General features: G+C 40.0%; 1 protein-coding gene across 1 annotated transcript in view; it reads left to right on the top strand.

Annotated features, from left to right (window-relative positions):
* The first annotated feature begins 9573 nt into the window (after nt 1-9573).
* Nucleotides 9574-19881, top strand: part of LOC8052237 (organic cation transporter protein) — a 42768-nt gene continuing 32460 nt past the window's right edge. Inside the window, exons 1-3 of the mRNA XM_002436005.5 lie at nt 9574-10164; nt 16638-16741; nt 17551-17705. Of these exons, the coding sequence (XP_002436050.4) occupies nt 9763-10164; nt 16638-16741; nt 17551-17705 (661 nt within the window). The 5' untranslated portion in view covers nt 9574-9762. The remainder of the gene's footprint in view (nt 10165-16637; nt 16742-17550; nt 17706-19881) is intronic.

The following is a 19881-nucleotide window of genomic DNA, read 5'->3' as shown; positions in this document are numbered from 1 at the left end:
CTCTCGAACGTTCTTTCCAGCCCATCGAAGCCATACAATTTGTAGCCTGCCGATGCCTTTCGTTCACTGTAACTTTTTCTCGAGCTTAGCTGCTGCCGTGCCAATCTAAGAGTTCAGGCTGAGCTATATCACCAAAGCCGCCTCTTTAAGCGCCAGTCAAATACGAGGCTTACATAATTCTACAAAAAGAGTCGAGATTTGGAATCTACGAACTTTGCACCGATACGGGATTGTGTGACTACCAGCATTCGCGAACCGGTGATTCAGCAGACGCTATCGACTTCAACAGAATCATCTGATCAAACGGTCAGTCGCGATCTTTTTCCACTCCGTGAAGCTGCTCATTCGTATGATGTCGGGATTTACGCTGGCAAGTCGTAAGTGGGACTATTTCGTCATCGTTACCCTTCGTTGCCCAAACGTTTAAGCTGCATTCGATTACAATTTATAATTATTGCAGGGTAATGTTTTAAACTTTTTTCTCCCTTTCCTGTGGGCAGTTAGGTCGATGATTTTATTATTTTGTAGGTAATTACACTACTGGAAGCTTCTTTTTTTTAACACCACCTAAATTACTTTTGCCTCTTGATAGCCGAGCTTTCTTCTCATACACGATGGCCATGGGAGACGCGCCCATGCGCCAATACAGCACCGGGAGAACACGTGGTTTGCTCTTACAGCTCGCATTGGGTCGCAGGAGCGGTAGCTTTTCTCGTCTACGAAGTAACGTGGAACAAATCCTATACGGTAAACAACAATAGGTTTTTATAAGGACTTACGTTTCGCCAATTTCTCAATTGGAAAATAATCATGAAAGATTTGGTAACGACTGCACCACGGATCATGAAAATTTGCGCCGGCGAAAACATTCCGAAACTGTTTGAGTTTTGACAGGACTATCTCACCACAGCACATCGAAGTTCGTTTAATTGCACGCTATAGCTCCACAAATAAACAAAAAAAACATTTGCATAGCTTGTTTAACTTTGCTTCCCCACCTCCCCAGACGAAAATCCTGGGTGCGCCAATCATATGTAGGATACATGATATCCACGAATTATGTAATCTCTTAGACTTGTACTCACTGTCGCTTGACCTCGGAACCAGTCAGCCGACATCCAGAATGGTGTCAATAGGTGTGACATATATGAGCAAACCAGACAGTCGAGACAAAACAATGAATGAACAACATGGACGTCTAAATCTTATTCATGACAGTCAACACTATCTGCACCTAAAGGCATAAAAACGAAGGAAGTATAAAAGAAATTGATACAAAGACGTGGGAACGACAAAACAACGCGCCTTCCATTGTCGGTCTAGGCAGTAAGACAAGTATCACAAATGTTTCCGTAGACCCAGTTGAGAAGAAGCGTGGTAATATATATGTGAAACAAGCTTAGAAAAATGGTTAACGTGATGCGAAGTTTGGCTATGTGAGTGAAGCTTTCATTGCGGTAACTTTAGACGTGCAGTCTAAATGATAAGATCTAGAAATGCCGATTGGTTTTTCGTGGGATCTAAGTGAGCAACTGAGCATATATAAGGAATATTGTTCTTGATTGTTCGGTTTCAGACACACTTTGTATTATTTGTGTCCATATTGGTTTTGATAATGTATACCACCCACTCCTTTCTCTAATCCTTTAACCGCTGAAGGGTACTTCAAATAAGTAAATCAATAAATATATAAATGCCTAAAACGTAAACCGCCTAACGAAGTTGCCAATGCACTGAAGCATTTTATACCAATGCCGACTCAGGGTGAGAAGTTTTATTTTTTATAAATGAAAGGATGATAAGAAAATTGGTATTTTACTATAAGACCTCATCATCTTTCTTGGTAGATGTGCATTTGTAGAGATAAAGTAACCAAAATAAAAATGTTAACGTTATAACTTACAATTAGTAAACGCTCATTAAACAACGGTCCGAAGAAAGATTATTGTGTGCTGCACACCCGATGCATTTTTCGCAGTTTTTTTAAGTAGCCTCAGGAGCAAACTGCTGTTCATAGAGACAGTCACATGACTATGATACTGCTAGTGTTATAATGTGTACGAACGTTTTTATTATCACTGGATTATAAAACGGCGTTACATTAAGATTCTGCTTCCAGTTGTCTGAATTTTTTTGTGAAGTAAACAAACAACAACCATACAGTATCTCATTTACGACGTCAGTTAGAGACTCTGATAAACCTCTAATGGGTATACAATATGATGTCACCAAGGCAGCGTTGGGAAGTACTTTAAGTATATTTTACTTAATGCACTACTTCAAGTATGTTTTGGGAAATTGGTACTTTACTTGAACATGTACTTTACATACTCTTTGAGTATGGCATTTTACTTTACTTTACCTATTTTGTCTTGCAAGTTTTCAGAAAAGTACAACTCTCGTCTTCAAAATGAATTCTCCAAATCTGAATAAAGGCTTATCGTTATGAGGAAACCCGCTATCGTCTTTCTAGACATCATCTGGTCATATCGCTGAGTGAAGTAACGGTGGGTATAAGACCGACTGAAATAACTGCCTCTTAAGTGGATTGCGTTAGGGGGGGATGCGGGGCATTAGAGTAATTTTCTTACTTATAAAAGAATACTTAACCATAATATACACAGATATAACACATCTCGTACCTATTCCATTATCCAATCAAATATTAAATATTTTCACTAGAACCCGACTTATGGGAGCTTGGAATCTAGTTCCTGCAGCGAGTTAGCAGAAATGTTCAACAAAATCTTTATCGACGACGTAAAAGAAATCAAAAAGAATATACCGGAAACCAGCTTAAATGACGTTTCCCCAACATGCTGCGTTAACTCAGCTTATCTTCCAGATATGACAGAAAGTGATTTGTTGCGTATCATCCACGCAATGTCAATAACAAAAACGCCAGGAATCGACAGTATCCGAGTTAGAGATATACGCTACAATTTCGATAAAGTAAAACACATTTTGCTTAAAATAGTGAATGACACACTGCATACCGGAAATATTCCTAAGGGTTTAAATGTATCTGTGATAAGGCCGTTATACAAAAAAGGAAAGCAGCAAGAGGTCGGGAGCTACAGACCCATATCAATCCTACCATTCATGACACACGTAATCGAAAAATGGGTTCAAATAGCAATGAATAATTTTTGCGACAAATTTTCCCTGATAAGCACTATGCAGTACGGCTTTCGGCAACAAAAAAGTACCATTACTCTGCTGGAATATTTCGCTGACTGCATTACCGAAACACTCGATAAAAACAAAATAGCCCTAGCTCTTTTCATAGACTTGTCAAAGGCATTCGATACCATCGATCATTTCGTTTTTGTTGGAAAAATTATATAGCATGGGATTTCGAGGTCCTTTTTATAAATTTTTTGAGAATTACTTCAAGGATACATTCTAAATGGTTAAGATAATGAATAATCTTAGCAGCCCGGCTCAAGTCCAATTCTGGGTGCCACAAGGAAGTACTTTGGGGCCTATGTTATTTAACATTTATATGAATGGGTTAGGGTTTCTGTCCCTTCAATCAAAAATGTTTCAATACGCGGATGACACCGTATTAGTTTTACCACATGAAGAGTATGATGAAGCAATTTCTGTTTTTCAGAGAGACGTTGATATGATAATTAGATGGTTTGCTGCGAATTTTATTTCTGTGAATGTTGCAAAAACGAAACTGATGTGTTTTCGAAATCCGCACAAACAGATAGTAACATCTCCAAATATTTGCTTCCTCGGTGCAGTGTCTGGTTTGTAGCTGTAAACCTTTAACATACGACAGTTCAGTTAAATATTTAGGCGTCTTTGTTGACGAACACATGCTGTGGAATGCGCAGGTGGAATGTGTTGTAAAAAAACTACGAGTCATATCTGCGTATTTGTATAAACTCAAAAGTATGTGCAGCTTGAAGATAAGATTACTTGTGTTTAAATCTTTGGCGGAAGCTGCATTACGGTACGGTATTACACTGTATGGCCATTGTTCAGAATACAAAACACGAGCGATAGATAGGATACTAAAACACATGGTAAACAACATATCATATTTAACTTCATATCAAGTATTGGAAACTCAAGAGAAAGCTAAAGAGCTGGACATCCTGTTTTTTTAAAAACTTTTTTTACATACATAGCAATAGCAAATAATTATTTCAGTAATTCCTACAAAACTGTCGTAAATGAAAATAGAGATTTGAGACGTACTGAAAGATACGTCATTCCGAAAATATACACATTGTATGGAAAGAAAAACAGAAATCATTACATTCCTTCTTTATTTAACGAACTCCCAGAGTCCCTCATGAATATAAATTCCTCTAGGGTACTAAAAAGGAAACTAAGGAATTGGTGTCGAGCATCTGAGCTGTAGATATCGTAGCCTGACGTTGGATATATTTCGTACTTTTATTTCATGGTTACGGGAGTAGACTTGGCTATAAGCACCTATATTTCATGCTCTAAAGTGTTCCATTTTTGTATTTATTTGTGTTGCTAATTTGGTGTTCCTTTCATTCTTTTTTTTTTGTGCTGCGGAGTGCTTCCTTTTTGATTATTTTTTGTAACAACATGCATTCTAGATGGTCCCCTGGCCCCACATACAAGCAGAATGATGCTTTTGTGGGCCAGCTCTTTATCTTGTATGACTTGATCTGAAAATAAAAATTGAATTGAATTGAATTGGTCTAATTTAATAAGGTCATTGCTACGGGTCGTTAGAAAAAAATTATTCGTAAATTATAAAATGGCTTAATGCAGCTGCATTTACAAAAGTGTAATTTGTGCGGTGATATTAATTTAGATTTCACCTAAGAGGGTTATGTTACTAAAAAAATATTGTAATTATAGTGTAAAAGACATGCTTTCGCGTTATTTAAGAAATAAATTAATTGAAAAGAACTCAAGTTGGAAGACTATAAAAAAAGCATCATCGCACAATTTCATTATTTTCGATTAAAACTAAAAAAAAAAAACAAAAAAAACGTGTTAATATTGTCCAAGCCAAACTTCAGAAATCACCTGAAGGGCATCGATACTTGTGAAAAAATATGAAGATAGAACAAAGCCCTTGAAGGATGTGTATTCCTGTTGCATGTTCATAGGAAATTATGACTTCATATATTCTTCCCTATTTGAAAATGAAAACGAGCAATAATATTTTGCAAAAAGCTGGGTGGGTATGTCTAGACATCAGAGAAATCATTTTCTCAAAAATTACTTTTCCGCGATTTTTAGTATTTAAAGACCAGCGTCCCACCTTAAATAGTTCGTAAGCGAGAGTAAAAAGTTACTCTGACCCACTTAGCTTTCCCCGATATTTGCCACCATTTCTGAAATATAACTGATGCATCCTCGAATAGCGCTGAGACAATGCATCCCAATTAAACGTATCACTGTATAGGGGAATGAAATGGCATCGTGAAAGAGTGTGATTAAAAATTTATTTTAAAAGTGCGTCTAATAAAATTTTACGAAAGAATTACACATAAAATAAAACACAAGCAGCACAGCAAACAGAGAGCAAAACGGAAGATGTGCTGTTCGAGTTTAGTCCTTTATATGTAATTATTTCGTATTTTTTATCCAATACCAGCGCGCTCTCTAAAAGAACATCAAAGTACATTTTATTTATAGTAATTTACTTCAAGAACATCGTGTCCTGTCCTGTATACTTACTACTTTATTTGAAGTACCTAAACACTAATTCACTTTGTACTTTTCTTCAGGTACATTTTAGATGTACTTTACCCAACGCAGCATCAGTGAAACATATTTCGGATGAAAAGAATACATTTTAATTTATGCATGTATGTGTTTTGGTATCAACCCGTACAGTCACCGAAAGATTAACGAACCCGGGCAGTGGTGGGCTTCGATTTTTTTGTTGTCGACTGCACTGAGAGCGCCGAGGAACCAGTCACAAAGCAGGAAATGTGAATGTAATATCCCACACCCCGCGTTTCTTAGGCTGGCAGTAATTAAAACGAGGGAAATAATTGGCATCGTTCGCACGAAGCCCTTTGTTTTCACTTGAAAACATAGACGTGCTTACGTCCTTGAGGCTTCTCCAATAAAAAAAAGAAGAGCCCCTTCCCCCGATGACGTTGACGTAGACCGCTGAAGACTACGGGACGCGTTGAAATCGGATACGTGACGGCGCTTGGAGCGTACATGGCGATCAGCCCTTGCGAAGAGCAGAGTGCGTCAAGCATACCGAAAAGGAAGCCCACGATTGGGCGAAGACTCTTGTTCATTGGCCCAGCCAGATTTAATCAGGAAACCTCAATTCCCGAGACACGAATTGGGCAGTCTCTGGCAATCCGGTTTCGGTAGCCTCTTGTCAGGCGTTTCTTGCTCGTGGTGACATGGCTTTTCAGCCCGGGTTATAATCGAGAAGGCGACGGCCCCTCAAAGCACATGACTTGACGCGTCACTCTTTGGGAGTCCCCAGGTAAGTTTCATAGTTTCGTACTCATACGTCGTATGAATAGCAAGGCGTCCTTTTCTCAACTTTATTTGTTTATGTCAAAGGAGCTACTACTGATGCCATGGATTGAATAGTAAAAAAACGAACAAGAAGAAAACAAACAAAATAAGTTTTGCAATAATCAATTTTATTATCAACAAAAATGACTACTCATGTCTAATTTTTGTGTTCAGGGCTGCGTAAAATACTGTATTTTAAGCCTTTAAATATGACATAGGCATTTAAAGTGCGTTTTCGGAACTTGCAAATGTTTGTTGTTTTCCATCCTGTAGACCATATCGCAGGGTACGGACACGAGAAATTAAAAAAAAGAAAAGGTTTGTGGTTATCAAGACGTACAATTTAGACTTCTAGCGCCCAGCCATAATGCAGTGGTTTGCCGAGCCAGGACGGCATCGGAGTAATGTGTTGCTGACCGAGTTCCTAGTTGAGGAATTTAAATCGTAGCCATAGTCCCTGGCTCTTTACGAATTAGGCGCAGTCTAGGATGTACTAATAAAATTGCTCTAATTAATTTAACAAGGCCCGTTAATAGTTTTCATATTAGGGTTCGAGAAAATATGAACGAAGTGCACCGTGTTTGGCCACGATCCTGGCGCGTTTAGACTCTCATTCGCAAACATATGAACACAAATCTTGCTAAGTATATTAGAGCTGTCGTCCAAGATATTGAACCAAGAAAGTTCAAAGACCGCCATCGAGCAGCAAAGCAGGCTCCCGAGTGAATAACTGGTGGATAATCATTAACACACAGCTCTCTTTGTTAATATAATTAGGATTAAAAGACAACGCTGTTAATTTTGCAGATAAATACCCACTTAAGCCAAGAAGACTTGCGCGGGCCGTGGATATTGCTGTTGAAGGAGACAAGTAATCTAGCGAGAATACTTATTTTGTATGCTAAAAGAATTTCACAATCTAAAAGAGAACATTGCTTTAGAGAAAGTTTATATCGTTGCCAGTATTCGCAGCGGCCAAATCACAAGAAACAAGAAAAACACGCACCTGCAGATACTAAAGATTTGTATCGAGGTAGGTATTTTATGAGCGACGTAGACATTGAGATATCAAGGGACCTTGGGATTAGTAACTCCAGCCTCGGCAGCTTTAAGAGCTTCATAACTACACCGATAGTGCGAACACTAGAAGTGCCGCCTAAACCGGGTCTACAGAACGCTATATCTGACCTATGCACAATACACGGCGTACTCCGCACATCAGCGAATTGACCAGTGGATATGGATGGCTGTGCGTGTAGTGTACGTATAGGAGCGGCCAAACGTAGACGAGTTTTGCTTTTACCGCAAAAAATAAAACTTTGTAAATGCAATAATTAATTGGAGAATCACTAGGCCACGACAGGATTGAGAACGCACGTCCAATGCTCCTCCGACGGCAGGCCATTTTGCACGTGGCTTTCCTGAGTCTACAAGGCTGAGAAGATACGGCCATCCCCCGCGATAACGGGACGACGAAGGCGCTTGTTTTCGCCATATTCTATTATCTCTTTTGTTCTCACAAAGTATACCCTTTTTTATATCCGACGTGGGCACAAAATGAAACCTCATTGTAAGCGCTGTCACAGGAAGTGAATGCGCCTAAGCGGAATGATAAGCTAGGAAGTGTTTCTAGCTCCAAGTAGAGGCAGCTCGACGTACCAGCTTCGCCTCCAAGGCGCCACTGCCGAGAGATTCAAGATATCTGTATCATTCATTTGATGTCCCGTCGGAGTTTCCCTTTAGCTGTTTTGGCATTCAGTTTCAATGAGAGGTAGCCTATTTTAATGAGCGTGACATGTAATAGGAGGATGTGCCATCGATATGGGTGCAGAGCAATATAAAAAAAAGGTTTGTGGTGATTAAAGACTTGAGCGTGTTGGTGATCTACATTGACTTAAAACGAAAGAAACAGAGAAGAGGACGAAACAGACGACACAGCTTTCGTCTGTTTCGTCCTCTTGTGTGTTTCTTTCGTTTTAAGTCAAGGTTTGTGGTTATTTGGAAATCCGGTTGAATATATTGTTAGGTGTATATAACGTAAAAAGTACGAAGCCTTTAGATCAAAACGAAACGAAAAAGTTTAATATGATTTGATTGAAACGCTGATCTGTAAAGTAACAATCTTTACCGCTTTAAAACATAAAAAATAAATGAATTTCCGTGAAAATGGATTTTCTCTTCTGACGTTGGGTTTTGCACCGCACAAAGACGCGCGATTTTTAGTATGGTGCTGAAGATGGGGTGTGCAATCGAGGCCCCATTTCTCAGTCGCCATTGATTTTCTGGCCAAAATACGTCAAAATTTGTCAACAGACTAAGCTGAGTCTCAGAAGCAAATAACATGTAAATTACACAGAGTGTCATTGAGAATATGCGGAGAGAACGCGATCAGCTCCGGTGCCGTTCATTCTCAGAAGAAATTATTCGTTCATTATTCGTAAAAAACTAAACTACAACAAAATAGGTTTTTTTTTTTCTTTGTTTTTTTCTAGGGGGGGGGGAGGTGGGGAAGGTGAACTGACATTTAGGTATAGGCCCATCAGCTTTTATGGAAAGAGACGTCAAGAGAACGAATCAGACAGTTTCACCTATTATGCAATTGGCGTCGTGGACGTCAAAGTACCATCTTTAGTTATTTTGACGGCAGACCTCGGTCTAAATAAATTGAATTATAGAGTTATTTACCATTTTTACGACGAAAGAGCTAAGAATAATGCTGTATAGACAACTTAACGGGTTCCACGATAAGGAACACCTAATTTCAAACGACACTTTATTCTGCACCAGCAGAAAATATTTTTGATGCTGTAATACTCAATGAAGATTGTCCTCCTGGTGTATTGAAAGAGATATAATATTAAAAATATATAGCAGGTGTAACCTAGAACGACACAACTGAGACATATTTAGACGGTTAAAATCGAAGTGAAGCAAATTCTCTCTATACCAGTGAGCATACAGTCACAGCTACAGAGGCATGGAAGCACACGTACGATTCTTTGTTTGAAGATCCCTTTGCTCGAAGCCTCCCTGACTTTGGACTGTTGCGACGATAAGGCACCCCAGCCGCGATAATGGAACAATCAAAAACGACGGAAAGCAGATTACCATTAGACAACCTCTGCTCGCTGATTTGCTCCCCTGCGTGCCAGAAACAAGGGGAAGCAAACCATCGCTAAACCAGATAGAAAGGGCAGAATCTGCCTGAAAAATACCGTACAAGTTTATCCTTTTCCAGATTCGCTGCACGCTCTACAGGCTTGGAAGATCATGGACTTTGAAGACGTACTGGAAGAAATCGGGGGCTATGGGAGGTTCCAGAAGATGCTAGTCTGGATTTACCTCGCACCGGCATCCATCCTCATGCCTGGTTACTTCATGAGCCAGATCTTCATGCTGTCTGCACCTCAGCATTCGTGCAAGGTGGCCGAACTGACGGATGTCTTCAATTTAACTCAACAAGAGGCTAATGTACTACACAAGAGTCTTGTGAGTAAGGACAACTGCGAGGTGTTTTCTTTGTCGGCCATAAACTCTAGCCTCATACGGGGTTTCCTCAACCACGGGGGAAACGACTCCGAAGCGTGGTTTGAATCGCAAGGACTGGAGAGGGTACCATGCACGGAATTCACGTACGACAACACCTTCTACGACAGCACGGCGTCCACGCAGGTACAGTGAAATTCTTTTTTCACGTTCTTCGTGGATTAGCTTTAGGAATTTAGCACCTACTTTATGTGGTTGTTTCCGATTGTGTCTATCTCTGGCGGAGACATCTATGTTTAGATGAGCGTATGTATATTTAGGCCATTTAGGCCAGTTGGTATTGCAAAATGTAAAAAGTAAATTACAAAATAACACTCACACATATACACACAAAGGTGGAAGAGAGAAACACACATCAAGTAAAAGCTTGCAGAAACTCTAAAAGGACCGCCGTCTAAGAAGTGAATTTTACGACACTAAGTATGAGCAGCTAGACGAACCTTCACAATAAACTATAAACCAACTATGCGAGCTCAGCAGTGGTGCCCTATGGCAATTGCGTAGTTGTAAGAGAAAACACCGAAATCCAAAAAAAAAGAAATATTGTTACTAAGGTTTTATAAAGGAATCATTGATGAAAGACAAGCATAAATATTATTTTAGCAATTCGTCTGCTTCACTGGAAAACCCTGTTACAACGTTCCTAACCCAGTAATTTTTTTATGGGTTGTGGTTTTTTGAGTTCATTAATGTAGCATCCCAAAAGAGCTTCCTGTCTTTGTCTATTGTGTGAATTGTCCCCTAGAAGCTTCTATTCTCTGTCACTTGTGCGATTGGGCCCCTTCGCCCGGGTTCGAGGTATGAACTTGTTTCGCGTTGTTCGAGTACTGTGTCACCCGCTCGCCCGAGTTTCGGGGTTGTTTCAATTTGTTATAGTGTGCCTGGGTCGTCGTGTTGGTTTTTTGTTTTTCAGATTCCCTTCTTAGCGTACGAACCTATTTAAGGCCGTGAAGCGTGAAATAAAGGTTAGCTTTGTTTGAAGATGTGTGCGTGTGCAGTCCTCCTCCCCACTCTCCGGTGTTAAAATAATATCCAAACTCAATCAGCTCCCATGCACCCTTGCTTTAACTTCATTACTTCAAGATAGGTTTCCTAGATTTATTTGTATAAGTACGTAGTCTGCTTGCCCCGAAATAGACTCCTAAAATGATAGAAATACACTTTGCGAACAGCACGCTTCTTAGCATGAACTATCGTTTTTCAGTGACTGAGAGTCCCCTTTGAATCCTTCGATGGGCGAATACTTTTTAGAAATGTCGTGCTTTCATATTTTAAAGTCCTCGTTTAGGGTTAGCGGAAGCGTTGTTTATGCGTGCTCATCTTTAAGTCAATTTGGTACTGGTTGGAACATTACTCGTTTTTATAAAAGGTCAAGAACATCATGCGCTCCTCAGCATAGCGATAGATAGCCCTATATCTGTTTTCTGAGATGTTATCTAGTGACCCCCAGTCACTAACTAGTTCACCGACCCTCTACTGGGTATTCGCGCTTGTGATATAGAACACGACACATCTTGAGAAGACAAAAAACTATTTTACATTTAATTGATTTTCATTTGTTCCCATAATTCTTGCGAGTTTCTCTGATCTAGCATAGGCTTGCAATTTACATTTATCACATTTCTATCACACGTGTTGTTTGCTACACAGTGAATTGCTTATTTTAATGTGAAAAAGGAATCGTCCATATACCTTGAAATGTTGATCATAAAAGTCCCTTATAAAGGCATCCCAGTAGCTTAGTATGAACGAGACCCGATAGTTTGTGGAATTGTCAGCCAAAGCAGTATAATAAAAATGACTTCATGAAACTCACAAATGCTCATGACAAGGTTTTTTTTATTATCCTGGAGATTGAGTCAAAAAATTAATTTTTTGGCAGATATTTAGGCACCGGGAAGCCAGTCTGCTTAAAAGTACGTCTGATATATTTTTTTTTGTGCACACGAAATGTTGCAAGGGCAGCATGTCAGTGATGAATCATCCAGCTTCTGACTTGTTAGGGATGGATCCTCGCAGTTCTAATTTGTAAAATTCGTTTCATCGATTACATGTCAAAAGCAAGACGACGGATAAACACAAAATGTATACGAATTCTAAGATTTTTACCGTATATTATTCTGTAAATATGTGTTTGTTCAACGCCCAAGTCATATCACATTCTACAGTAGTGGTATTTGGGCAAATTATGTTTTATACCCAGGTGCGATTTTTTGCAAACATAATGCCGAGGCGTGCAGTAGCACACGTTTATGGGTCGAGAACGGGTGCTGGATAGTAGGTTTGACGGGATATCTCACCAAAAACCAGCGAGCATTACTCTATACGACATTCCTTCTCTCTTCAATAAATCAGTTTCTAAAGAGATTTTGGCACTGTTTGTGCAATTATTTTGCAGTTGATTTTGTGATATTGTATCAGGAACCTATTTAGCCAAACTGAACATTTGTAATCATTTAAAAAAGGAATGAAAGCTGCTTACAACTTCCTGTAACACCGAATTAGAGCGCAGCTCTTGAGGAGGAAGAGGGAAGGGTACTGAGAAGAGCGTATACCCCTCCTCCCTACTCCCTCCTCTTCGCCTCCTCATCCTGCCTTGTACTCCTCCCTCCGAGCGGCGTCAGCGTCACCGTCATCGTCGGCGTAACCGTGAGGTCACGAGACCTTCGTGACGTCACGTGACCCTCATGACCTCACGGGGGTCACGTGACCTTACGGGTTTATAAGCAAATAAGATGAGGTGGGGGGAGGGGTATCAGGACAATGAAAGGTGTGCTGGGTGGCTGTCTTGAGGACCGCTTCACGCACGAGGCCGTGAAGGAAGCCTCCGGGTTGTTGTGGGGTCCCGGTGGGATGAGCCTACTGCCGAGGGCACGTAAGCGTCTCTGCACTCTCCGGTAGAGGAGGCCACACTGCCTTACGGAACGCTTGTGGCGCCGAGCAGTCCCATAAGAGATGGAGTAGATTGACTTGATGTCGGTCTTGATTGGAAGACAGGTTAAAAAGGCTGCAGTGCCTGTGCTGCATTTGCCACTCAAAGAACCCTCGCTTCACATGCGTAACTGCAGCTCTCGTTTGAATTGGTGGAGGAGTGACGGGCGCACAGCGCCCATAACTCCGGGGATGCGAACCATGAGGTTTGCTCAACGTTATCACCACCAGAATGCGTAGAAATTTAGCGCAAGTGAAGTACGTGCCATAATGCACGCGCTGGTGCAAGGTTCGACAGCTTTGGGGCTAAGAAGTAACAAGGCTCGAGGAGGCGAGGACCATTACTTATGAAATCACTCGTAGCATTTGTCTGCCTGTTGCGATCGTCCCGGACTATGTGCTCAATATTCGCCACGTGTGGAAGTATTTAATACAGATCTAGTGTCGGCACTAAGTTAAGGTTCCAGATAAACTAGAGATTGGTTCCGAGAGTGGAGCCGCTTATTTTATCATTTCCATCAGAAATCTTCACATCTGAGAACCGGTGTCGCTTCGAACACCATGGGCAGGGCCAGGGAAAAATCGTAATCGTCCCAGTCGTCACTTGTGGGTTTGTAGTGTTCAATTTAAGCAGTAAGGCAGGAATGAACTTTCGACCGCTGTAGTCGGGGTAGGGGGGAAACCTAATATGAGGATAGGATCATTAGCTTTAAAATTCAACTTCAGCCACGGTTAGATCTACCGCGAGCACCTGAATTATTGTGCGGTCTGCCGTGTCAGCATCCCCTCCGTGTCTATATAATTTCTTGCTCTGCTTGAAGTAGTTCAGAAAACGTAAAAAAATAAAAATAAAACTGCCTCTTTCCCGCACTATTGAGGACGTCCGTGGCAACACAGATATACTTTGTGTTGCACTGCGGCGATGCTGCACATAAAAATTGGCGCATATTTTGATCCTAGATGGACAGACACTGTCGCACGTAGTCTCTAAATAAAAGTCCTCCCAAAGTTATCCCTCCACACTCTAGAACAAATCTGTGACATCACTTTTCTTCAGAAAACGAGAAAACGAATCACAGTGAAAGATACCAGTATCCCAGAAAATGACGGAGTTTAGACTACGATTAAACCAAAAATGCGAATGGCGCAGCGAGAGTGAGCGTGATATTTTTCCTGCGCATTGCCTATGCGCTGATCGCATTCTTTTAGATCTAATCGTTAAGTTAACTTTGTAATTCGATGGGAACCTTATATTTTTCACCGCGATGGCTGCCTCCGCGTTCTACAGGAAAGTGGGCTCACATACTTTTTGAAAGTGCAGTGAGAGAGGAACTCGAAGTTGGTGTCCCTTGCGGACACGCACTCCAGCCTTGACCCCGATATTTTACGAAGTGAAGTGAACATGCTTGTCTTCTTCCCTCTCGCTTCCTGCATACTCTCCCACTACATGCGCGAGCTCACTCACCCAACACCTTGTAGATAAAAGTGAATTCGAGTACCGTTTTTTATACGTTTGGCTCCATTTTGAGGAATTACGTGAAGTGTCGACCTCGAGCCACCGGGACGTCAGTGCTTCGTACGTGGCTTGGCAACCAATTCAGCAAATAGCTTGGCACGCAGCATACGTAGCAGGAAAGTCCAGTCACTCGAGGTTGCAGAGTATGGTGTTTGTACGTTGGCGTTATAAAACTTTTACTCGTGTCCAGCGTCGCGCTCTCACAATTTTTCTTTCTCTCTCTCTTTCTCTCTCCCTCTCGATCTATTTCGCTCTCTTCCTCGCTCTCTCTATTATTCATAAAGTGGCCATGTTCCAAAATTTGCTCGATTGTAATCCAGAATAAGGGTTTTGGACCTTAACGTTATAAAACATTACCGCGTGCACCGTTCTTCATTCTGTGTTGTCGCCTGACAGAACCCGCCTGAGTAACTTGGATTCATTTCGGCAAGATTTGAAACACAGCCGTGATTCCACCGGGGGACGCAACTGGAATGAACTGGTTTACTATTTGGCACGCAGTCAACGTATTACGTAACTCTGATCTTCTGGTCTACTCTTTTGTACACAGTCAACGTAACTCGTAACTCGGATCTGCTGGTCTACTATTTGGTACACAGTTAACGTAACTCATAACTCGGGTCTACTGGTCTACTATTTTGTACACAGTCAACGTAACTCGTAGCTCGAATCTACTTGTCTACTATTTGTTACACAGTCAACGTAACGTAGTCAAGCGCTTTTGCGTGAATGAAGTTTATCAAAGTCATAGTGGTGGCATCTTTTCGTGGCCTTCTGGAGGACAGTGTGGCGCATAGGTTCGTCACGAATTCCGCGTCAGCGTTCGGCTTGGGCTCGTGTTCGGTCGGTAAAAACACGATCGAGTTCCATCCAAACGATTAGGCAGCACTCGGCTGACGGTCTTCCGTAGCAGGGGAGCGAAACCCGAAATTGGTTAGATCCAACAGTATAACACGTTCTGTGTTAAAAAAAAAAGAGAACAAAATTGTAAATATCAGGCTAATACAAGAAAAAAGTGCAGCGAATACGTTTAAAACAGATCCCCATAGTTCGAAGCTTTGCAAAAAGCGTAATAACCTGATTGATGGCCAATTAACTCCTATAATCTGACAGTGCCAGCACCAGGGTAACAGACAGGTTTAGACACGCAGGGCGTGGCGATACCCGAGCACCTTACTATTTCCCCGCAGTAAATCGAATTTCAGCATTCGCCGATAAGAAAGTTGAAGAACCAATCACGAAGCAAGGAGCTTGAACATATAAAGTCGCATCATGCGTTTCTTAAACTCTCAGTGACTATATGAGCATAAAAAATAAGTTGAAACGCCTGAAAAGCTTTTAATATTAATTAATAATAAATCTTTATTTTCTGTGCCTACAAACAACTTTTCCGTATACACTGTGGTGCACTAAAATACTAAAATACAAATGCCGCAAAAACTAAAATACTAAATACAAATATCACAAAAAATTTAATTAAGGTATCTTGGCGAAAGATATCCATCCACGAACAAGCAAGGTAAATTCTCGAAGACGCCTGAAAATGTCCAGGTGATGTTCCTCATTGAAGGCCAGTTGAATCGGTGACAAAGGGTATACAGGGGACATGCAAGATGGATAAAACGTAAATAAATTCCGGCTGGCCCTTGATGGAACATGAAAGTTTTAAAAGCTCCACAACCAAGTTTGACAAAGGGTAATACGTCCTACACTGCCCACTAAGAACTTCGATTGAGAAGCGGATTGCTCACTCCAAGGAAGGACACGTTCGCCCAAACATGGATGTATAAAAAAAAGTCCCACAGTCAGATCCGAGTACCAAGAGATACAAAATATACCTTGCATTGAGATGTAATTCGGACTGAAGAAGGAGCCTTGCGTTTTCTTTCCCAATAAATCACCGCACGCGCAGCTGAAAACTTCAACCAAATAGAGAATATGTTAAAGAATTGCTTTTTGTTTGTCTTACCTTATAAACTTTTATAATACGGGGATTGAGAAGTAAGTATTTCCATTTTGTTCGCATGTTTAACATTAAACTGTAGCTTTTGCTCTCAGTAATTCATCACGCACTGCGATATTTTAGCTTTTGTTAGATCATGCGAGGAATACGTCTGAGTATTGAATCTAACTGACATTTCATTCGCTACAGTGGGATCTCGTCTGCGACCGCGGCCATCTTCCAAGTCTCGTATTCACCTTAACCAGCGTTGGCAGTGCCTTGGGTACTCTCATATTTGGCGGACTATCGGACAGGTGGGTAATTTATTTTTATTACTTTATATTACACCAGTTCACCCTTGCGCTCGCAATACTTTGTGCAGTTGAACAGGTTTAATAATTTCCGCGATAAATTCCAAATTCGACTTGAGACACAATTTTATAATATAAATTTAAGCGACATGCTGGTGAGAATTTTAATAATGATATGGATATATATGTTTTTCATGTCGAAGACAAGCCTGGTTAAAATTTAGTATGTTAATGTGAACATTACTCTGACCGTTCGAAGAGCCGTGGGTACAAGCAGTACTTTGTTTGACCATAATTGTTCTACATCCTCTCCAAGTTCGACTTCATATGTAGATGTGAATAATTGTAAAACCAAAGATGGAATATAATGAGCTTTTGAGATACTTTTATATAAAATATTGTATTGATTTTGTTATGAAACAAAGGTCTCTAATGTTTGACACATTTTCAATGGTGACATGAAGGCAAAGTCGTCTTACAAAGAGAAGTACTGTATGTGCAAAAAAGAAAACGCATTTAGTGAAACAATTATATTTGAAAAGAACGTGTAATTTTTGTAAAGGAAATTTGTATCTAGCATGAACTGATTTTTATCCCCCTTCCCTTTTTATGGGATAAGCATATGAGATGAATGGAAATGTTTGCACAATTAAACTGTGTAAGCCAACAAAGTAGCAACAAAAGCGTTAATACATTTATGCCCCTTTCTTTAAACTGAATGCATTGCAAAGTTTCTTGCATAGTTTTCTTAACGTGACATTGAACACTAGCGCGTCGTTTTTATGTGTGCCTACATAGACTCTCTTTTACAGGATCGGGCGAAGACCTGCCTTCTTCGTAACGGTGATTGTTGCCGTTATTTTTGGAATATCATCAATCCTGGTGACGAACTTCATAGCATTTACCGTTCTGCGGTTCGTCACCGCCACAATAATGCCGCAAATATTTCAACTTCCGTACATAATACGTAAGTTTTATCATGAACTAGATTTTTACATAACTGCGGACACCCTATGTTGTGAAGATAATTATAAAATTATTTTGACCTTCAAAATTTTCACCCTTAAAATGTGTGAATATAAAGCTACAGTTGAAATAATGAAAAATTAAACATAACTATATAGCTTGCACCTTTATTGCGTTTTGGAATTATCAGAAATGTTTCTCATACTGCTTTTATCATTAGCGTTGGGGGATCGTGTCCTAATTTACATTTTTCGAAAAAAAGAATATTAAATGTTGTAAACCACGGTACGTCATGTCTAGAACCCTGAATTTACAAGTTTTCACTATGATTGCTTGATAACCAGTGACGAATATCCAGAGATGAGCGCAGTGTGTGTTGTAGGCGTCCCTGTTGCTCCCTACAATTATCTGTGTTATATTTGTTCCTTTTTTGTATCTTGTAGTTGATGTTTTCAGAAACCTAACCATCGTATAAAAACTCACTAGAGCTGCAAACTTAAGCGCTGCGTACGAGTGCCAGTAAGCGACATCTTAAGATAAAAGAATTCATATTTGCGAAATTTGTTCTTATCTAGTGCTAAAAAGTCTTCAACGCCATAAAAGTTAGCTGTCTGTTAAATTTATTATTTGTGAACATATTATTTTTAATATAACAAAATTGTGGCACCTCTACAAATAAAACTCAATTTAACAACTAACACTTCGGTTTTACCAAACATCAATGTCGGCAATGATCGAAAATATTTGTGACGTCAATTATCTGCCAGTGCTCGACATGTTTTCGTATTCTCCAGTTCTTTTCTTGCTGAAGACCGATGGGCGATAGATAGGGAGTCAGACAGCGCTTGGTCGTAAAAGGGGAGCGAGGGAGATAGTTAACGAGTGCGCCACAAAGTGGAAGGGGTTGGGGAAGTACACTTCCTCTAAGGTTAGCTTAGTTCTGTCATAGTTGCCTTGCAACGAGATGGGAATAGGCAAAATATTACCAAATATGTTTGTACTTACAAAGAAAACACTTGCCATTGGCTGTGAAATATTTACGCTACATATTATGTAGTGTTTAAATATCTTATATTAAGACAAATAGGTGTTCATCTTCATTTTTAATATTTATTTAATATTGGTGTTAAGATCACAATAAAGGTACTGAGTTTCAGCCTCGCATAGCGGTTTTTGAATAAACATGAATGTATATCCTTTTTTGTTAGTTGATTGTTTAAACGTCTTTATAGATATTGCCATGCTGGTTTTGAAGGAATAACTATTGCTCCGTTATCGTTTATGGAATATGGTTTGCCTTTATACTTGGCGCAAAACCCCGCAAATGGGCAGTTGTAGATCACATAAGCAAAATTTTTAATGTTTTTTTAAACTTCTTTTTTTCGGCCCAGAAAATTGAATAGGCGTACAGACTATAGTTCTTCATTACACATTTGAAAAGAAAAACGAATGAGCGTAAATGTTAACAATATACTGCAGCATACAAGGACGAAATGGTCATATTAAATAATCACCATAATACAACGCTTTAGCTGAATCGCGGAGAGCAATACGCCACACATCCGTAGTTTAGATGCCACGTGGATGTTTTTCGCGTCTAGGATATCTTAGTTCGTTATTCCCCTGAACAATGTCTTTATTACACCACCAGTCCTTTTTGTAGAAATCCTGGTATCTGTGATAGGAAGTGGCTTAAAAAAAATGTTTTGAACCGTTAAAAAAAAAGTAATCGGAAAAACAACTGCACTTCCTGCCATCTAAACAATGGGGAGATGTGTGATGTGTAGTGCACCCATCCCCCAAAGGTGTTTTGCGAAGAATATTTATAGATCTTCTAGGAAACCAGGTAGTTAGGCATCGACGCCAGGAGCTTTTTTTATAAAGCGGCTTCGTTGTTCAAGCGCACTTTGACTCTGACAAAGTGAACGAAAAGCTGTAGAAAACCCTTAGCTTAGAGCGTGAACTGTGTTAAGAATGTCGTAGCATAATAATAACTCATTGCTGGCATAATTATTATTAAAGTATTTCTCTAAACACTATATTTAAATTGTATATCAATCGGGAGAGGTTGGCTTCTTGCGTACCATGCTTCCACTAGCTCGTACATGACGTTAAAAATATCACATAGTGAATGCCCCATCTCGAGAATTGTGATATTTATTCTTGTTTGTTTATTT

This window comes from Ixodes scapularis, unplaced genomic scaffold, assembly GCF_016920785.2.
Source record: "Ixodes scapularis isolate PalLabHiFi unplaced genomic scaffold, ASM1692078v2 PGA_scaffold2__306_contigs__length_199485367, whole genome shotgun sequence".
Taxonomy (NCBI): domain Eukaryota; kingdom Metazoa; phylum Arthropoda; class Arachnida; order Ixodida; family Ixodidae; genus Ixodes; species Ixodes scapularis.
Note: the sequence above shows the minus strand (reverse complement) of the source record. Positions and strands in the feature narration are given on the sequence as shown.